Source organism: Calypte anna, chromosome 4A, assembly GCF_003957555.1.
Source record: "Calypte anna isolate BGI_N300 chromosome 4A, bCalAnn1_v1.p, whole genome shotgun sequence".
In the NCBI taxonomy this organism is placed as follows: domain Eukaryota; kingdom Metazoa; phylum Chordata; class Aves; order Apodiformes; family Trochilidae; genus Calypte; species Calypte anna.
Window position 1 is genome coordinate 16,098,171 of NC_044248.1, and position 20,743 is coordinate 16,118,913.

General features: G+C 37.3%; 1 protein-coding gene across 2 annotated transcripts in view; it reads right to left on the bottom strand.

The window, feature by feature from the left end:
* The window catches only part of GABRA2 (gamma-aminobutyric acid type A receptor alpha2 subunit), a 56,879-nt gene that overhangs the window by 26,132 nt on the left and 10,004 nt on the right, over nt 1–20,743 (bottom strand). For both annotated transcript variants that reach the window (XM_030449618.1, XM_008491816.2), the window contains one exon: nt 3,437–3,504. In XM_030449618.1, the coding sequence (XP_030305478.1) occupies nt 3,437–3,504 (68 nt within the window). The remainder of the gene's footprint in view (nt 1–3,436; nt 3,505–20,743) is intronic.

The window sequence follows — 20,743 nt, forward strand, 5'->3', positions numbered from 1 at the left end:
ACAATCAGTTGAAGAGTAAATGTTTCTCATTTATTGTAGAAATATATTTTTTTAGCTTGGAACAAAAGTAAGTCTGATATTAAGCTCAAAAAAATTTCCATTTTGCTATCCTGCAAACCATATTCCAACCAAAGTTATCTTTCACTTGGAATTTTCAAATGTTACAATTTTAATTATAAACATTTTAATTGGACAAATAATATATTTAGATCAAAATTTTCTAACTCTCTTGGAAAAGAAATCAAAGATGCTTTGATTTTAAATGGTTCTGCACAATTTGGGGTTTGTTTGTTTTTCTAAATAACGCAGCTTTTCTTCTCCCAGGCTAATGTCAAAATACATTTGTATCACAGATCTGGTTGGAAGCCTATAAGACATAGCATCATAATACTGAACCTAAACATTTCAGATAAATAGCAGCTCAAAAGGACAGAATAGTCAAAGTAAAATCTGTTTAATCCCTTGCTAGCTTGCTTTCCTTGATTCTCATCAGTTTGCAAACTGAAGCTGAAAATTCCTGTTGCATATTGGCATTTTCTTTTATATTAAATGCTGTGGTTGAAATAAAATAACATTTTTATATCACAGCTAATATGGGAGTACCCATCTTTTAGTCACAGCAGTTCATTTGAAGCACAGTTTGCTCAAAAGATTTGGTAGTTGATTGTTTTGGGAAGAAGAGATACTGTCATCTTTTTACCTTAGTCAGAATATTAATCCACAACAAGAATCAAAAGTTTTTGACTCTCAACACCTTTGCAGAAAAATCTCAGCTTTTACCTCTTAAATTTTTCAGTGACAACTTCAGCTAGCCTGGTAAAGGTGAAAGATCAAATTACTCTGGACTTTTTTTTTTTTTTTTTTTTTTTTGACAAAGTTATGATTCTGTAAAAATACAGGGAGTGTGAATGAATCTGATTCATTCTGATCAATAATACTGAGTCGCAGATTGCACACAATATCATAGCATCATTAATGGGAGCTACTAGAAAGGAGGAAAACAGAAACCTCACAAACTGCTATCAATTCAACAGTAAAGGATGACATTTTATCAGCTCTGTGAAACAACAGTGTCCCTGGAGCAATTCACCCATCATTCTCAGTGTCACCTCCCTGTTCCATACTATAACATGTTAGTTTTCTCCAATGGCAGTGAGCCCCCTTCTAATTTTCAACAAGATTTTCTCCTAAACACTGCTGCTCTTCTCAAGATGCTAACAAGGGGGTAAAAAACCCAAGCTGGCAAATATATAATGCACAGGGGTGCAGTCATACTTCAAACCTTCTTCACTATCAAAAATCCCAAAAGGAAACCTACTTGAAGCAATGCCTATGAGAATTTTGGGCAACAGCAGTGTCCAGCCTAAAAAATGATACGAATGAGGGCCTCACCAATCCTACTATGAAAGCAGAGCATCTCAGGGGCTGGGATCCAGCTTTCAAAAAAAGGTCTGAGATTCAGTTTGGGACCCTCTGGAGATTTAGGAGGACGTGGGCTAGAGTCAAATTTATTCTTCCAAGGGAGCTTTTTAAGGAACAAGCTTATAAAATGAGAATATTCCACCTCTTCCAGCATTTAAAAAAGAAACAGTAAACCCTCTGTATGGTATTATCAATTCAGTAGCACAATAACTGAATGAGAGAGCACTTATGATAAAAATTCTAATGTCACCTTCATGTTTGACAGAATATGTGATAGCTTGGAAGCTATTATTTATTAACTCACATTAAAATTTTCTAATTCACTGCTCACACACTTCAAAATTATTTTATAATTACAAACCGAATGAGCTACATCAACCCTGAAACTCGTGGTAGTACCTCTCTACATATCTGCCAACAGACCTACCCATGACAGCAACAGCAGCAGTCCTGATGCACTGCACCCTGCTGCCATCAGCACCCCCGTGCAGAGCCACCAGAGCTGCAGCATCACACACCCCCCCCAAGCTGTGTCACCATGTCTGCCTGTGCAAATGGACACCCAGAGTTCCACACACATTAACACATTGATGTCAAAAGTGTTTCAAAAGCCAGGGATTAGGCTCAGGGAGGTTTTCATTAAATTCCCATTTAAGCACAGATGACCTGCACAGCTCTGGGTAAGTCTCACAGCACCTCAGTACCACACATTGAAAACTGAGTTATCATCTCCCCATTACAGGTATACTGTAAAGGAAACCACTGTCAAGTCATAAGATGCTAGACTAAGCAGGTCAAGATGTTCATATCACTCTTGCATATATCTGTGGATATTTGTTTTTTACAATTAATAACAAAACAAGGATCCTTTCAGAAACTTGGTGTCATTAGCGAAAAAAAACCTCGAGAGTATCAGGAACATTTAAACAGTGCCAAAAGAAAATAAATGTCCATTTTTCCTATGACAAAACTTTCCATGGGAAGCCTCAGTAATGTATCAATAACAACTGAAACAAACCTTGAAAACTGAAACTATCACAAACACACTGAAGCAGAATACATGCTCCACAGCTATGACTGTCAGTAAGCAAATGACTTTTAAAATGAACACCACACCATGAAATAGTTTCACTGCAACCTAGTTTGTAAAATCAAGATGTTTCTGGCTTTGTATGATGCATAATCTGAATGTTTTCATAGAGAAAGTAAATATTGCCTGTTTTAAAAAATATTATTTTTAATACCTATAGACACATATGCAGTATTTTTTTTATCTCATGTATAATCATGAATGTTCAAAACACAGGAAATAATTTCTTGCAGGCATGGCAAATGCAGCTAAATAGTTTTCATATTGTTCTTCCCTTCCTTCCTAGAAGGAATGTTATATGCATGAACATCTTTCTCTCCAGTGCAATACATTCTCCCTAACCTGTGTGATTTGCAGTGAGCCTATAACGAACCCCTTGCCTCAGAGTTTTTTCCATTAAAAACTGCAATCCAAGGCAATTTTCTCAGTTTCTTTATTTTTAATTTAACTGACTTCCTTTAAATTCTTACTAATATTGCAAATTATGAAGGATAGATCTTCAGCATTATCATGCTGATGACCCAACTTCCAAGATATGTCTTTCAAGAAGTTTATTTGAGACTGAGTCCAGTCCCTCAGACTGCCAAGAATAAATATGTTCCTACAGTGCATCTTGCACTCTAATTTCATCCAAGAGAACTCCAGTTCCCCCACCACAAGATTGTTCCATGAGCCAAAGTATAGTCAATGAGGACAATCAGAACATTCTCTGGTCCAAACTAAGCAGCTACCATCAGAGTATTAATTATGTAAGGTCTATACAGGTATTTCCATCTACAGAATTACTGGGATTTGGCACTTCCTGACTTCAGTGGAATTATGCCAGATTTTTCCACAGTAAGTAAAAGCACAATACAAGTTTAAAGGCAGTTAATAGTATATCTTACATCGTTTACCACATTTGCAAAAGATTCAGAAACTCACCATATCAGTATCCGAAACAGGTCCAAAACTGGTCACATAGATGTTAGTGAAGACTTCGGTAATACTATCTGATATAAAAAAGAAAAAACAAGCAGTTTAAATCCATAATATTTCTTCAAACTCTATATGCAAAATTACGGGACATGTTGAACAAGTTTTTGTCCTTCTCCTTACTTACTTCTCCTAACCAGTACCCTGTTTTAAATACTGGGGATCTCTACCCCACTTAATGCAGAGGCTATTGGACAATACTCTATTTCCCTGAGTAGCTGGCTTCATGTAAAGGACTAAGCAACCTCCAGCAACTACACACATATTTCCCATTTCTTCACCAGCAAAAATAAGCACATGGTCTTGGACTTAACACAGTAGTACAGTTAAATGTACATTTAACATAAAATGCCTTAGTTGCAAAGGTGGTGTTTCTGTTGCTGCAAATCATTCCTCTTAAAAAGCCTTTCTAGTTCAAGGCTGTTTTCTTTATCCTGCATAGTTATTTCAAAGCCAAAGACAAGAAAAAGCTTACAAAGCAATTATTAACTACACCACATATAACATTCAACAGTATCCTACTTTTTAACTGGGAATGTTTTTAAGTGGAAAATATTTTAACATCATAGTTCCTTCCCTTGATACACAATGGTCCTGATATATTGTTGTGGTACTGTAAATACTGTAAGAAAATGTTCTTCCTAATCATTGTACTCAGACAGCCATGAAATCAGAATATTAAATATTGCACTGCAGGGAAAAATAATTGCTGAGTTTTCTATCTTCAGTTTTCAATTAGGCTCAAAATGTAATGATATTCACTAAGAGGGATAGCACACATTGCAGGACATTTCTTACAGCTGTTGCCAAATACTGTCTGCCTTCAAGACAGTCAATGTGAAGAACTCTCTGCCTCAAAGTCAGCTGCTGGCTGGAAAACAGATATTTGAATACAACTAGCTGCAATTTAACTCACCCCAGAAATTCCTATTCCTAAAAATAATACAGATGCGTGTTGTATGAGTGATCCTGCTGCCACATTATGATTTACGTATTTAATCATAATTTAATATGGATAGTTAATAGTCTGTGTATTCCTAAAAGCCATCTTTGGAAAAATGCCCATGTGGCATGGGCAGATTTTACTTTTAATTGCATTGAGGCCAACAGTATAACCACTTCTCCCTAACAGGAGAAATGAGCCGTGTTCACACATGATGGGAGATTGTCTACCAGTCATGAAGCCAAAGGCAAGACTGTTGTCTTGTGGTCATGAGCAGCTGCATGGGGAACATGGGCCATGGAAAATATATGAGATGTATTTCAAAGGGATGTAGCTGCACCCAAACCAAAGATGAAGTAATACAGTAATCCCAGAAAACTTCTGTAGCATGGGAGAGACACATTCTTGCACTCTCATGTGTAAGGAACTTTAAATTTCCTTCTCCAGCTGAACATCAGTCATGCTTACTAGAATACAGGATTTTGTAAAGCCTTTCCTACCCAAAAGAATCTTACTCCCAGGGTCATTTCTGCTTTCCAAGCAAAGAAATAAAGGCTGACTCTAAGTACGTGTCACTCTGAAAGTTCAAAAAGCACTTTTTCCCTGCATGTCCTTGAGAGATGTTTGTTTGTTGGATAGCAACTCCTGTAACACCACGTGAAGCATCAGTACACAAGCTCAGTTGATATCTACTCCAAACATCTTACAAACTAATTTTAAGTCAGTGGATAACCAGAGGTGCTGAGTCTGCACTGTTCTTAGTGCTCAACAGGGACAAAGTATGGGTCTGACTGAAATATCATACAGAAACCATAGGTACAGTTCAGGAGACTAGTGACTGCATGCTGCCAGTGGGAGACTCTCCAGAAAAAAAATGATTCTTTCCAGATGGTTACCTGGCACAAACTGAGATGAAATGGAAAAGTGACAAGAGAGCTACTCTTCAGGGGGTAAAGTAGTGCTGCAGGGAATAATTTGGCCTGCAGTGTGAAATTTGGCCTGTACTATAATGACAAGACAAAATCTTAATTAAAGTTCCATGAAATACAGTGCTATGAAAAAAATATAACTGACAATCATGTATACCAACAGCAGAGAACCAAGGCTAATTTTAATTACACCAGTATAAACTGAAGGAATGCTACTATAGGCTAGAGTCACTTGGCAAATCTCAATCTCTAGGCATACTTCCCCAGAATAGTTGGAATCATGGTCCGTTTGTAGCCCCAGCCAATCCCTATCAGTTCTTTGCATCTGGTGTATTATTAGACACACAGGAATGACTTTACAATTTGAACACAGTAAGCTACAGCACACAGAATCTTCAGGCTTGCCTTGCATTTTAAGTTTTAATTAAAATAAAAAATCCTGTATTCTGTAGTATTATTTCTACGTACTTCTGGAGCCGTCCACCCACCAGAAAAGAGCAGAGAAGACAGAGAGGAACTGCTGGCAACACACCTTTGAATGCCACTACAGAACTCCCTGGATTGCCCTTGTTGATGTGCATTCCTCACAAATTAATCATGTACATTTATTTCCTTTTGCCAAAAACTGCCTTAAACCAGCACAGCTCCCAACACAAGTTGCTCTCTCCTGAAGAGAGGGTTCACCCTGACAGCAGGAACTCCACCAAGTTGCTTGTCTGGAGGCGAGAGGCATGTGGCAGCAGAGTGAAGGGAGACAGGGGATAAAAGAAACAAGGGAAACTGAAAAGTTACAAGAGATGAGAACACTAAGGAAAAAGGAAAGATGAGACAGCCAAACAAAAAAAAAGAAAGTACACCAAAGAGGAATTTGCAGGTTTTTTATTTCTGTCTCCTGTCTTATCTCAAAATTGTGCACATTTTTTTATGTTCCTACTCATATCCTACAAACAAGAAAACCTTAAAGGTGAAAGAAGCTGAAATGTAATAAACCTTGAATTATTTCTGTTGCCACCTGTTAATGTTAGCAGCCAGTGTCTTGTGTTTGTTTCTTTACATGGTGATATAATAAAGATTTTTTCGAAGTACAAATCTGAACTCAGGGTTTCATAATCAGTGTGCATGAACAGAAAAAAAAATTGTCTTTTTCTTTGAAAGAATACACGTTCATCAAATGAAGCCTGTATTAAAACATATCACTTTGTCTCACTACTAACTTAATGAAAACAATTCAGAGGCACAAAGCATGGTTTCAGAGGGACTCTAATCAGAATTCATCCAGCAGGCACCACAGTTACAGGCTTTTTATAACTCACATTCTGTCAAGAACAGGACAAGTCATCACATTTATCCCACTGGAGATTCAAACAGTTCTGGATCATCAGTGATAGTGCAAAAGCCAGAGAAATGTACTCAGCTAAAAAATGTTCAATGCAGCATTTGTCTGTGTCCAAATCTTGTCTTACTTTTTCTCAAAAAAATTTTTTTTCCACTAGAATTCTAAAAACTTTTTCTTAAATTGACATGTGAACATAACTATAAGGTCTGATTTTCAAAAGTATTTAAATCAATGGAGGCCTAGGGCTTTTGAAAAACAGTCCAGTTTTTAAAGAATCCTATGCTGGGAGGAGGGGTAACTGACTCATTATACTTGTGAGTTCTTAAGCTACTCTGAATCACTGCCTTTGAATGTTAAACAAAGAAACAGAACAAGAAAGAGTAAGGATATATTTTCTTTTTTGGATGTTTCTTTCAGGAGGAAAAAAAAAAGTAGGACACAAAGTGATCTGAAATTCAGCAAATTGTAGCATAATCTCTAAGTTGTTTTGGTCTTAAATGTTAAAAGAGAGGCCTTATATGACTTTGTGCAAGCCAGTTTCTCAGAAGATGGGAGCCAATAGTAAGCTGATGAAAAAAACAAAACAAAAACAAACAAAAAACCCCAAACCAAACCCAAGTATAGAAAGAGAAGGAAAAACACATCCTATAGAAGTAGTAAATGCAATAATTAGGATCACATTTCATGCAGTTCTCAAGCACTGTTTTCTTTTCTTACTTGAACAGTCATATCAATACTGGAAGAAAAAAAAATTAAAAAGTAAGAAAAAGCAATACATATACCAAACTGAAGAAGATTTATAGATCCTTATCTATCCTTAGCTGGAAGGCTTAATGTGTGCTTTAACTATAATTAGGATTTTACAAACATTATTTATAATAATGTCTCTCTGAAGATAATAATTTTAATATCTTCATTTTTCTGTACTTGCTGAGCTGAGGCAGAAGGGTTAAATGAAGTGTAAGTAATGTGAAGTACGAGTGTTTACCCAGTCTGGCTTCAGCTGTTCAACAGTTAGTCTCCATATTGGAAAATGTCAGTATCATTAACTTGTCAAAAATTTGGAGTTCAGAGCTTAGCTACAGTTGGTATCCATCCCTTTGTCCATTCCATTATGCCAGTTTTCCTGATGCTGGGATATCCCTTCTGCTGACTCGTTCCTCAGCAGAAGAGCTGGCTCAGCTGAAGTTGGATGCTTGGCACAGAATTTGCAGTGGCTGAAGTCTAAATCAATCACAGGTTGACTAATGGAGATGGTCAGAAAAGTCTGATGAAAAGGTTCCTCGTCAGCATTTACCCATTTGTCAAAACTGGAAATTTCCACCGAGGCAATTCAATTTTGAACAAGGTCCTTTGGACTGCTGCCTGCCGGGCAGATTTCAAAACTTCTCTGCTTTCTTTCAAATGTTCCTTCTCTCAATGCACCTCTGAAGGGGTACACAGGGTTCCAGTGCTTGTGACATGGGGCAGCTAGACATGTAGGGTTGGGCACACCTCAGAGCTCTTCCTGTCCTGGAGAACTCTGAGGCAGGATTCTTTCTTGAAATAAATTTTCTGCTTATTTCTCAAATTTGAGCATGATCTACATTTTCCTCATTCTTCCTCTCCTCTCACCAAAATAATCCACAATTCTTTCTTTGCAGAGAGTAGTGCCCAAACATGCATGGCTCCCTCTAGGTAGCTTTAAAAGAAGAGAAGTGTGATCATTCTGAAGCTTCAAGAGTGGACTATCAGCAAGGCTCCAGATGTTCATTTGCATGAAGCTGTCTATATTATCCATTAAGATCTCAATACAATCTTCACAGGGTAACAAGCTAATGTTGGATTGAAATTTATTTTTTTTTTTTTTTTTTTTTAGATGAATTTCCAGTCAATAGAACTGTAAATTCAGGGTTTGGCAACTAAAATAAAATCCAATCTTTTTGAGGTATTCCAAAATCATCCAAAATATTCTTGGTATGACAGAGCTTTTAAAATATATATACTCAGTTCTAATGCACAGCATGAAACAATTTCTTACAAGCATTATTTTAAATGTAAATAGTACCCAGGAGAACACTGCAAGGTTGTAAGTGAAGGGCTGCTACAGGGGACCAAAAAAACTGGAAATAAAAAACCTGGCCTTTAATTATGTCAACAAAAATAAAAAAGAGGTCAAGTTGCAGTGCCGAGGGAGCCTTGACTGAGGATTTCTGAGTTTTTTGTGGAAATGCTGTCAAAAACTTGATGTTACTTTAATTATTTTGCTCTAAAAATTATTTAACTGGAATTGACATTGTTCTGACATTGTAATATGGTCTCCAGGGGCATGCTTGGCAATTTTGCCCAAAGACTTTGAAACTGTCATTCATAATACAAGTCAGGAATTGCACAGGTGAAACAGCCAGGGTCTTAATCCATCAAACACTGCTCCAACTCACCATGCTGCCCTTATCTGACAAGCTCCTTAGTGTTTCTGTTGACAGCTCAAGACTCTCTCTGGCTGGCAGGGAATGGGGGTCAGAGAAGGTCATGCAACCTAGAGCTGTAAGTGCAGCAAAATCCATGGGATTGCAGGTATTTGAAAACAGTGTTCTGCCAGTTCTTTATGTTTGGTTTTGGTGCTTTATGTGAGTGTCTTATCTACCCAACTACCCAGCATCTTCATTCATTAGCCACTGCTAAATTACAAGAGTTTCAAAGCCACATGTGTCGTACATAAATACACTTCCAGTTTGTAAACTGAAGCCAACTGTGAGAAAAAACAAATTACCTTCTCTTTTCAACATCAGTGCTTCACTTCCAGTAGCCTCAACTCTAAACTTGACCTATTGGCAAGATGATTTCTTAATACAACCTGTACATAAATGCCTCTTTCAAATCTCCATCTTTAATAAAGTGTATGTAGAGTAACCTTATGGGTGAGCTCTAGTAATACCTGCAAGTATTACTGTTACCAGCTGCTCTCTTGATTCCCTTTGGTGTAAATACCCCCTGAATCAGATGCTGCACTTGATTCCTCAGTGTTGACTGAAACAAGAATATATTCTGGAGAAAGATACAGGAATTGACAACCAGTAAGCTAACAGACCCCAGCACACTTCCCTCTGAAGAGCTTATGTCTATTAGCAGATATTATATCACATACTAAATAGGCAGCTCCATGTAAAGACTATCAGAGACCCCCCTCCAAAGACCCCACAGAGCTCACAAAGCTGGGCAACACTGTAAAACAATACCATACTCTTGAGATAAATACCCCTAGGTCACTTAAACTAACTGAATACCTGGTTCTGTGTATGAGCCCATGCTTGAACTGGAGTTTTTATTTCAGAAAAAGTAGCAATTATTATTCTGAAACTGAATATAACAGGTCCAAACCACCATTAAAATATAAACTTGAGGGACCATTTACAGTAATTCAAAACTTCAGTTAAACGTAGGTGTATCTTTAGAGGTGAGTGATACTTTTTTAATGTTAAAAGCCCACACGTTAACCTGGAACAAAATGTTTAGCTTACCTGTCAACATTCTTTTCTTCTGTAGCAAAAATATGACTTGAAAAAGCATTTTCAGGTACTGTTTTAGCTGAGCTAAGGCCTTTTTTAGGTGTAGATTACCCACAAAATGTGCACAGAATTAAATGCAATTCAAATAATGTGATATACCTCTGTAGTTGTATAACTACCCAGATTTATTCTGTATGCAAAGAGCAGTCATGCAAAGTGTAAGAGCACAGTTTCTAGCTAGCAAATGAAAAAATTAAAAATTCTCTCTCTACTAAATGATATATTTACAGATTATTAAGATGATTTTCACTTGTATAATACAGATTTGGGATTTAACTCTTACCCAAAAAGAAGAAAGCAGATCACTTACAAAAAAATTATCTTCAAGTACTTCTTCTTTCCTTTTATATGAAGAGACCTTTAATTTACAAACTTTATTACCTCAGATAACAAAATTAAACACATTTCTAAAGGGTCCTATGAAAAAAAACTCTTGGATACAAGTGACATTTGAGGTGCTGTTTTAACTTCATTTTAGGGTTCCTATGAAAGTTTGAGAAAGTTACTTAAGGGTAGGCTAAAGCCTGATTTTGGTGCCCAATTATCTCTTTAAGTATATTGGGTTAGCGTCACAAAGTTATTTAAGCTCCATATTTCCACTAAAATCAATAAAAGTTAATCTGAATGCCTCTGTGGTCCAGATCATAATGACTAAATTTTGCACTTATAGCCTGAATCCCCTTTAGTCCCCAATTGCTCTGTAACGTTGTCAGTACCTACAATTCCCTGGCTGCTTGTATTTCCATCTTAAGGCAAAAATATCCTGATGCTGCCAAGCAGCTTAAAGCACTGGCTCTCAGCCAAGGCCCAATGAGTTCCTCAAACTATAAATAATTACAAATTTACTGGGCCAGAAAGAATTTGAGAGAGAAAGCAAGAAAACAAGCAAGGGACTGATTCCACAGCCGAGTCAGTACTCATGGGATGTAGCAGATATAAATTGAACTCTCTGCTCAATATCTAATTATTTACACAAAACACAGCAATTCCTTACAAAGATTGAGGAACCAAGCCTTATCTTAGAGCATTCACCTTTGTGGTCAAGACAGACCCTGACACCCAGGAACTTGAGTTCATGTCTCAGTTTTAAATTAGAGCATGCACTTGACAAGAGTTGCTCTCTTTCTCTCTTTCCATCATTCCAGGCTGCCAGCTATTCTCATAGTTCTTTTCAGGAAAGGGGGCCTGGCATAGCTCTGGAGAGGGTACAGCACAGTGAACAGAGGAAGTGGAGACTGCTACAGTCTCCCACCCAAACCTGGACATTTCACCCGTGTTGGTAAGAAAAGGATTCAGCTGCATGACTCTCCATCAGTTTTCAACTGGTTAGCTTAAGAGGTCCCTGCTCAGTTTATTGGTTTTACAGATGATCTTAGAGGTCTTTTCCAACCATAATGGTTCTGTGAACCAGTTCTGCAAATGGTTGAAGCTATGCCCACAGCATTTCTGAGGTGAGCCAGCACGCCTTCCCCACGTTCCACAAAGACCTGGCTGTTTGAAGCAATGACTGCCACTGCCCACGAAGTCCTGAGGAGGAGGCACTGCCAAACCTGTATGGGACTGCTTGGCTGAAGCCTGTGAATGGCTCTACAGTCCAGCAGTACAAAACATTGGTCTCAGTCAATGCTCTGCTATGTAGGTAGATATTTTACACACAAGGAAACACCTCCAGGGCAAGAGACCACTCTCCCAGAATGACCAAAAGCCTTGTGTCAAGTTATCAGAGTTGTAAGAGGAAAAATGGCTTCAGACCCCTTTTCCAAATCAGGTACAGAATAGGTAAGTTGTTTAAGACAAAATACACTTCATCATTGGTATTATCCTTATATTTTGGCACCTCAAGCAACATTTTGACAATCTCAGAGGTATCTACTGCCAAGTGATTAAAACAGTAATTAACCATCTACATACCTTTCTGGATTTTTTTCCTTATCTTTTACACAGAGCATTTCTCCAATATACAGGTCCTTTATAAAGACATTAACCTGGGTGTATTGACTGCATAAACATTAGAGATAATTGCTATATATCATGATACGTATGCTATGTATTTTATATATATATATATATAGTTATATAACATATATACATGCTATATATATATGTTTAGCTATGTTAATAATATAAACAATAGCCTTGACTACATCAAAATAAACAAATGGAGAAAAAAATATGGAAAATAGGAAAAAGGAATGAATGAAATAATTGGGAAGGGCAACATAAACACAGGAATAATATAAAATTTGTTCCCATAAAGATAGACTATCATGGAACACATCAAATCAAAATTAATCCCCCTATACTGCATCCTCACACATCAAAAAAACCAACCAACCAAAAAAAAAGAATCTAGCTCTAAAATAATGAGACTCATTTTTAGTTGGAGATGCACAGAATGTTCAATAGATAGAAGAAAGTGAAAACAGAACTGAGTTAGCTAGAAAAAATGTGATCTTTCTGAGAAGGATTACTTCAAAGACTGAAGTAAAATGAATTCAGCTAACACTGTTATGCATGTTTTGGTCCACAGAAAACCAAAACTATACGGTGAAAAATAAAGCACCAATGCTAAACCTTTGGACACTACAGCTTCCATCAGGATGTATGTAATAACCAGGATGAGTAATGAATGGGACTGCTGCGTTGTTTAGATCAACTGGATTAGCCTGATAAACCTAAAATGAACCAGACTACCCCAAGACTTTCTAAAGAATGAGACTGAGGAAGACAAAGAGAACAAGAACACTCAGACAATTCTAGAAATAGAAAAGTGCAGACTTTGATAAAGTGGAGAAGTAGTTACTTGGACCAATCTGGACGGGTATCTTCACAAACGTAGGGATGGCAAAGTTGTTATTCCAATGAAACCATATTTCCATCTAATCTGCTCAGAAGGTTGTGCTATTAGAAAGAAAACTGTAACATGCAGGTAAAGCAGAACAAGTTCCAAAATTGTTTCAGTTTTTAGAAGCTTAGAAATTGTTCTTTTAGAACAGAAACACTCTATTTTTTTCCATGTCTGAATTTTATGACCTTGGTACTTAATGTCATGAAACAACCTGTCAAATTCTGCTGCATTACCCTTCTAGGATAATTTCAGATTTGATCTCTGTGCTTCATTCCAAGCCACAGCATTTATAAATTATCCCATTTGATACACTCCCTCTTCCAGCCCTTCCTATACTCCAAAATATATCTCCCCATAAATACCATTATAATTTTTTTAAAAAGCAGCAGCTTCAAGTTTCTATTTACAGTCATGAAGTGGACAAGTTTGTACTTCTTAAGATCTGCCTTTATTGAAAAATAGCTCCTGACTCTCTTCGTTTTAGTTGATAGTAATTTGCTTTTACATCTCCTCTTACACAGGCCCAGGTGCTTTACTGACCAAGACCACTCAGCCTAGATTTTCTCCAGTTTAGATTTCAGGAGCTACTTTGGCTTCTACTGGAAAAACATGTCAATTTGCAACTGAAAGTACAAGTTATGAGAGGCGGTTCTTCTTCAATACCTTCTCACATTCCATATATTAAAAAAAAGCAAATTTGTATAATTCCCTAGAAGAGCATCGGAAGTCAAAGTCCTTCTCCACCAAGTGTATGTGAAATGGCCACAGAAATCACACAGGAGTGACAAAGGAACTATGAGAATGCATACATAATACACACAGGATTTTACCCTTTGGCTACACACTACTTTTTTTTAAGCTGAAACAGACATTGTCACAGTGCTTATTACCCTTGACAAATATTTAATGAAGATCTCAGTAGCATGCCAGAGTGCACTGAAGTCACTGCCAAAGGATTCTCTGGTGATGGCCAACATCAGAGCAAGTCTTTGGAAAATGCCTCTCTCTGTCCTTAGCCATGGCAAAAAGTGCTGGCACTTTTTGGAATTGACAGAAACCAAGATGAAGCTGAGGGAGGAACAGTTTTGCTTGCTCTGTGGCAAACAGTGTCACAAGAAGTCAGCATCTTCCCAAGGCTTGCTGCTAAGAGAGCAAAGTATGACTTTCACATGTTCTCAAGTTCCAAAGGCTGATGAAGCTCCTCTAGAGATCAATAGACTTAAGAAAGCATTGAAAATTCTGATGCTTTCTGACAGATTAATTTTACTGTTCGTGTAAAATGCCCAGTTACTATGATCCTGGATTGTACCGACATTAAAATTGGAGCTTGAGTTCTTTACTCTTTTGATGGCCTTGTATTTTGCATTCAAGCATGTCAGGAACCAGGGGTAGAAAAAGGCAGTGCCATTATTTAATAGAGCAGTGTATTAGTGGGTACTCTAAATGCATTTTTTTTGCAGCAGCAGGAGCCTCAAATATATTTTAAATAGGTAATACTGTATGAAATTCTGTAATTTCAGAAGATTGTGACACGGTCAAAAAACTAGACAGCATTCTAATTCTTCTATCAAACCAGCCAGCACTTAGTATTTTAAGCCAGGCGAAATAACTATGAAGTACAGGCAATTCATGTTTATCCAGACTACTCTAATATTCTCCAAAAAGCTTACTAAATCAGCTGGAGATTGTGTGTATTTTAACACCCTAAATACCCAGGGTACATAAGAAAAAGGTAGGCACACTTTTTCTTTACACTTCCCTGATTCCCACACAGCTGCTGAAATGCAAGGAGAGGTGGAATAGAGTTATGGGCTTTGAAATATAGCACAAATCAGACTGGCTGCCAAGCTGCCTTTATTTTATTCTTAACATTTGTTTTTACTTGGCAAGACAAGCCACGGAATGGTCATGGGTAATAAGCTGCTTGCTTAACAGGAGTCCTGACAAACAAGCTCATGGTTTGACCCAACAGAGAATCATGGCAATAGATAAATCAAGAAGTACACCCTAAATGAGGGAAAAAAAAAAAAAACAACCAAAAACCAACATGGGTAGTAATGGGGGCATTCTTTTTTAAAATTCCATTTTAACACATTACAGAGCTGTCAGTTACTCTTGTGTTATCTAGTTAATAATAAAATGGTCTTAGATTAAGAGAGAGTGTACCATTTGCCTACAAGAAGTGTACTATAGCACTCAGAAGTCCCATGGATGAGTCACTTGAGTGTCTCCAAGCTACTTTACAGATTGCTGTGTTTCCCAGAATCTCCTCTAAAGCATACTCCCAGGATATTCCCAGAGCTTAGATTAAATGGAGTAAAATTTGTCTTCCATGGCTGCTTGTGACAAGAGAATTCCCCTCTGTCCATGGGATTTTCAGAGTCTGTCAAGCTTCTATATATGGAAAGGCTTTATATTTGGGACAAGTATCTGCTTTTTAATATTAAATAAATGGTTTTGGTTTTTTTAAAGGCAGGAAAACTAAAACAGCATTTTTTTAATTTGAAAAGATGCCTATCTAATATGAGTTTAACAAAAATCCAGTTTTAAAGTGCATATTCTTTCAAGCCAGTACTCCAGTCTTCTGAAAACACAGACAGCATCTATCACAGAATATTATTTTAAAAGAACTGGTTATTTTTATAATAGCATATTAGGCAGTAGCGATCAAGATTATCTGTTCTTTTTTTTTTCCTTTTCTTTTTTTTTTAATGGACAATGAAAAACATTATGTCTGGTGAAAAAAGAATTTTCTGACAGATTTTAGCACTCAGCAGATAGAAAGGGATTATTAAGGGTGTGACTGTTGCCTTATCTCAAACAACAGGCATATTTATATTTCTCCTTTCTCCTACTTTCATTTATTTCTCCAGGAGGAAACATTTTCTCTTTTGACCAGAAACTGCAAGAGGCAATGCAGTACCAAGTTCATATTTAAAGATCCAGTGAACAGAAAGTCACAGTTTGGTACTCAGTTAATACTATGGGCACAGATAAGGACAGTCTGTGAAATGCCATGGTATGCCCTTAGGACAGCAGAGGGGTTTTATCAATACAGTACTGAATCTAAGGCTCAAATTTCTATTTTTCCTCATTTATACTCTCCACATAGTAATGGAGGCTCCTCAGCCTCTTCCCATCCAGAAGGGCTTCATTCCTCATTCAGTAAGCCTATAAATTGTGAAAAATATAAATTACTTCAAGCAATGAGAACAAAAAGCATCCACAATAGCCTTCAGACTGTCAGTCAGAAGGATGAATCTAGAACCTTAGGCTGGTGCATTCAGGGTAGGAATGGGCCCTCCAACCACCTCTGAATTCTTACAGATAAATGCAGACTCTCCCTCCTCCATCCTTTCTCTGCTCTCTGGTGTCATGCTGAGAGGCTCACACACTTGGGAAATTGAAAAGGATGGCTCTAATAACTCCCAGTCTCACACAAAAAGTGGTCAGAAGAACCTGTTATGCTGGGAAAACTGAGAATGAATGGATACAAGAAAGAAAGAGCAGGGAATGTGCTGGAAGACAGTTACCTCTCTTGGATAAGAGAATCAGCACCAAGCAATGAAGAGCAACAAAGAGATTAAGAACTCCCAAGAAGAGGCAAGTTTTCAGTCAGAAGGCATTACTATTCTGACACTCTAAATTCAGGTATTTGAGGGATCAAGAGGATGCAGTCTTTAAAATTAAAATAGAAAGTGTTAAACTCAGATAGGTAACTCCATGAAATTAGATACACCTGGAAGATCACAAAACACTTCAGGAAAAAAAAAAAAAAAAAAAGAGATTTTCACAACCCAGTTTACTTAGATGCCATCTTTCCAGATGGAATGCATCTTCTGCATAAAACCTGGCACTCAGGTCAAATCTGTGTTAGAAATGATGTGACCTGTAAGACAGAGCACTGTACTGGGGCTTGGTGATTTCACCACTGCTAGATCATTTCTCCCCTTTACTTCACCCTCACATACCTTTAGCATTCACACATATACAAAGCTGCTAATTTTGCAAAGTAGTCTGAGTTCCCCAATACGTTTTCACTGTCACTGATGTAAGAAAAACCATGATGCACATATAAGGTTTTACAGCATACATCAGGTTTTAGCTGATCCTTATTGAACTATATGTGTCAGAACATAATGAAGCTCAGTGGTCCATGGCATTGAATTTGGACTGCAATCAACTCTATTAGTCATAACATTACAAGATTACAAGATACTTAATTTACAGGCTGTAAAAAACCCAGATAAAGCAGATGGAACATTCATGCTTTTTGTTTCATTTCTGCAGACAAATTACAGAATAGGATGCATGATCTCTAATGGCTCAACAAAAAAAAAAGGCATGTGCAGAACCAAATATGTATGTATGGACAAAAAATAAACGTAATTTTGTCAACCAAAACTAAATCCAATTGCTGACTGCAGCTACACAACTTTTACTAAAATGTTTCATGTCCTCTGATGTGCACAGTGATCCCAGGTAAGAGGGAAATTAATTTACACTGCTTTCAGAGACTTAACTGCTGTTATCATTAAATAGCCCCCAACATATTGCAAGGAATTATGGAAAGTAAATCAGAAGCCATGCACTAAAAAGTAATCAGAGAAATGGTTCCCAAATAACATCACTTCCAGAAAGGTAACAGAATCATACCTTCCTGATGTTCAGATAATTTAAAAAAACTAGTGCTGTCATACTCTGCAGTATAAAGAAAATTATTGTTAGGATGATAGTGGTAAACAAAACTTCCTCTAGCTTGTGATTAATTTAATTTGAGCATTAACCTGGAAAAAGACACAAAAATATGTTTAAAGATTAATCTTGGCATGTTAAAGTGCTTTGATTCTTATCATCAAAATTTATTAGACTTTTGTCAGCACTAATTCAAAACCTTCAGCTGATGCTTTAAATTACCAGGCTGGTGAATTGTACAGCAACACAAAACATTGCCTGATATATCCTCTATAACTGCTTTTTAAGACAGACAATTCATTGTTCAAAACAAGTAATATCAAAAATGTAAACACATGCATATACCATAGTGATGAAACTGATGACATTATCCTACTTTTGAGTTTCCAAAGGGTGCTTGAAAATACTGTCATTCAGCTGCCTTTATCTGTCAGTTGTATTAAAGGGGCCAGTGTTTGGTATCACCATTTGATTTCCCTCTTTCACTCTTCATCTGTTTTGTCCTCCCCTTTCCAATATTCCTTGTTCATAGTTGCCTGTTTCTTTGGGTTTTTTTCATCTTGGCTTGTATAATCCTAGTACCAGGTTATTGAAAGACAGTCTTATGTTATATTTCCTACCTATTTCTTAGTCTTCAAAAACTACTGTTAGATACTGATGGTAGCCACTAACAAGAACTACTAATAACAGCAAGTAATAGGGGCCAAAATACTGTAAAAAAACAAAGCCCGTATAGTTTTAATGTACAGGTAATGGCAATGTCCTTCTGCATAATCCTTGCTGCTGAACTACCTCTCTCTACACACTACTGATTCTAAAAATCGAATGCACTCGATAGAGCACTGAAAAGATTGCTGATAAAAAGGTCATGAAATGGTGGCACTCCAGGAAAACAGAAGTAGGAATATGTAGTCAGGAATACTGCCAGAAACAAAACCTGTGCTGATGGTGCAAAAGGAAGACCATAAGATCTGTGGGCAGAGAAGGATCTCTGCTATCTACCCACAGGAAGCTGCTTCTGCATCGTATTCAGCCTCCCCAGTCTACTTTCATTACACATGAACTCTTTCAGGCAACTGGACATGACCGTACCTGGGGTAAGGCAAACCTAGGCTTCATACCACACACACACATAAAAAAAAAAATAAAAAAAAAAATTAGACTGCTGGATCTTCATGGCATATCTGACCTGGATTTGAGAAAACCTATATTTAGGTGGAGGGAAATAAATTAATGGAATTTTGGTCAAAGAAAAGAGTTGGGCATTTTCTAGAAGAATGTATGAAATAAGTAAGTATTAGAAAGGGAACAGACAACTGTGAAAACAGAGGAAAAGAAAAGGAAGACCTCCATCAGGACACTTCAGAAGGGAAGGTCTGAGATGCTCCCAAGTGCCTCCTCAGGGGGTGTTGGGCTGTACAGTGTTGCACAGCTTTGTACTTCCCTATATGCTGCCCATCTAATGATGACACAGTGAAACGGGAATGATTCCTCTCCTTTAAAATACTGGGGTTTTCCATATTTAATACTTTTCAGGACTACAGGTTTGGATGATAGTTAGAAAAATGAGGCTACAGTCACTTTTAATCTATTAATTAAGACCCAGCTTCTATTGAATGTTGAAAAATCCAAGGCAAAGACCATAAAAAAGGGTATGTTCCCTGTTGTTTTCCAGACCTCTCCCACTTACTTGAAACCTTCTGTTTATCACAGGGGATTTTTTATGAATAATAAGGCCAACCACAATACTGTGCATTCTAAAACTTTTATTTGCACAGGTATTTTTATTCAGCTATATCTTTCAGAACTGATATTCTAAAATAAATTTTTTCACTGTTGCCAATTGAGATGGAAAACATCAGCTATTATTTCACTGTCTTGCTGTTTGTAAATCACAGAATCTTAGAATAATTAAGTTTAAAAATTATCTTTGGAAATTTCAAAGCAGATCCCACTCTGAAGACAGATCAGGTTGCTCAAATCCTGTGAAATTTTGAGTGCCTCCACAAAGATGGAGACTCCACAGCTTCTCTGAGCAGCCATTACCTCCGTAACTGTGCTGAAAATCCATCATCAGGGGCTTAATAGTTATAAGCTTGCCTAGTAAAGCAAAGGAGGGAGGGGGAAATTGATATTTCATTGGTTTTATCATTTCAGATTATGTCTCACAGTATCGTTACAATTGTTTTCAGGACAATCAAGCCTTGAATTGACCAGAATCCTGTTGTGCTACGCAGAATATAAACACACAGTAACAGGTTGTGTCTCATGGCAGTTTTCATTTATGGGGTGCCAAAATATGGGAAACATGCTTAAATGTGTATTTGTCATTAGAGGCTGCAAGAACTAAAGTTAAAAAAAAACACCAAAAAACGGTCTCTTCTCCACAAAGAAGCTAAAGGAGGTCTGCATGTCCATTTAACCTCAAGTTTTTTTGTTTCCATCAAAAATAAAACGTAAAAATTTACCAATGAACTGTCTTGAAAGAAAGTTATGCATGACTATGCTTAAATATTGGTTTTTGTCACATGGGCATGGGGCTAAAACAGTGATGCTTACTCATATCACAGTGTGATGGAACTACCAGTTTTTCTTAAATCAAATATACTCCTAAGGCCCATTTTGCCAGCTCTGTTAAGCACAGTGTTCTCCACAGATTGTCAGTGTCCAGAAAAGGGCCACAAAGATGATCAGAGGGCTGGAGCATCCCTGCTCTGAAGGCAAGATGAGAGAATTGGGCTTGTTCACGCTGGAGAAGAGAAGACTCTGGGGAGAACTTAGAGCAGCCTGAAGGGGCTACAGGAAAGCTGGGAAGGGCATGTAGAGATAAGACAAGGTATAATGGTTTTAAACTGGAAGAGGGTAGATTTAGGTTAGACATTAGGAAGAAATTCCTTAGCATGAGGGTGATGAGACACTGGAACATGTTGTCCAGGGAAGTTGTGGATGTCCCATCC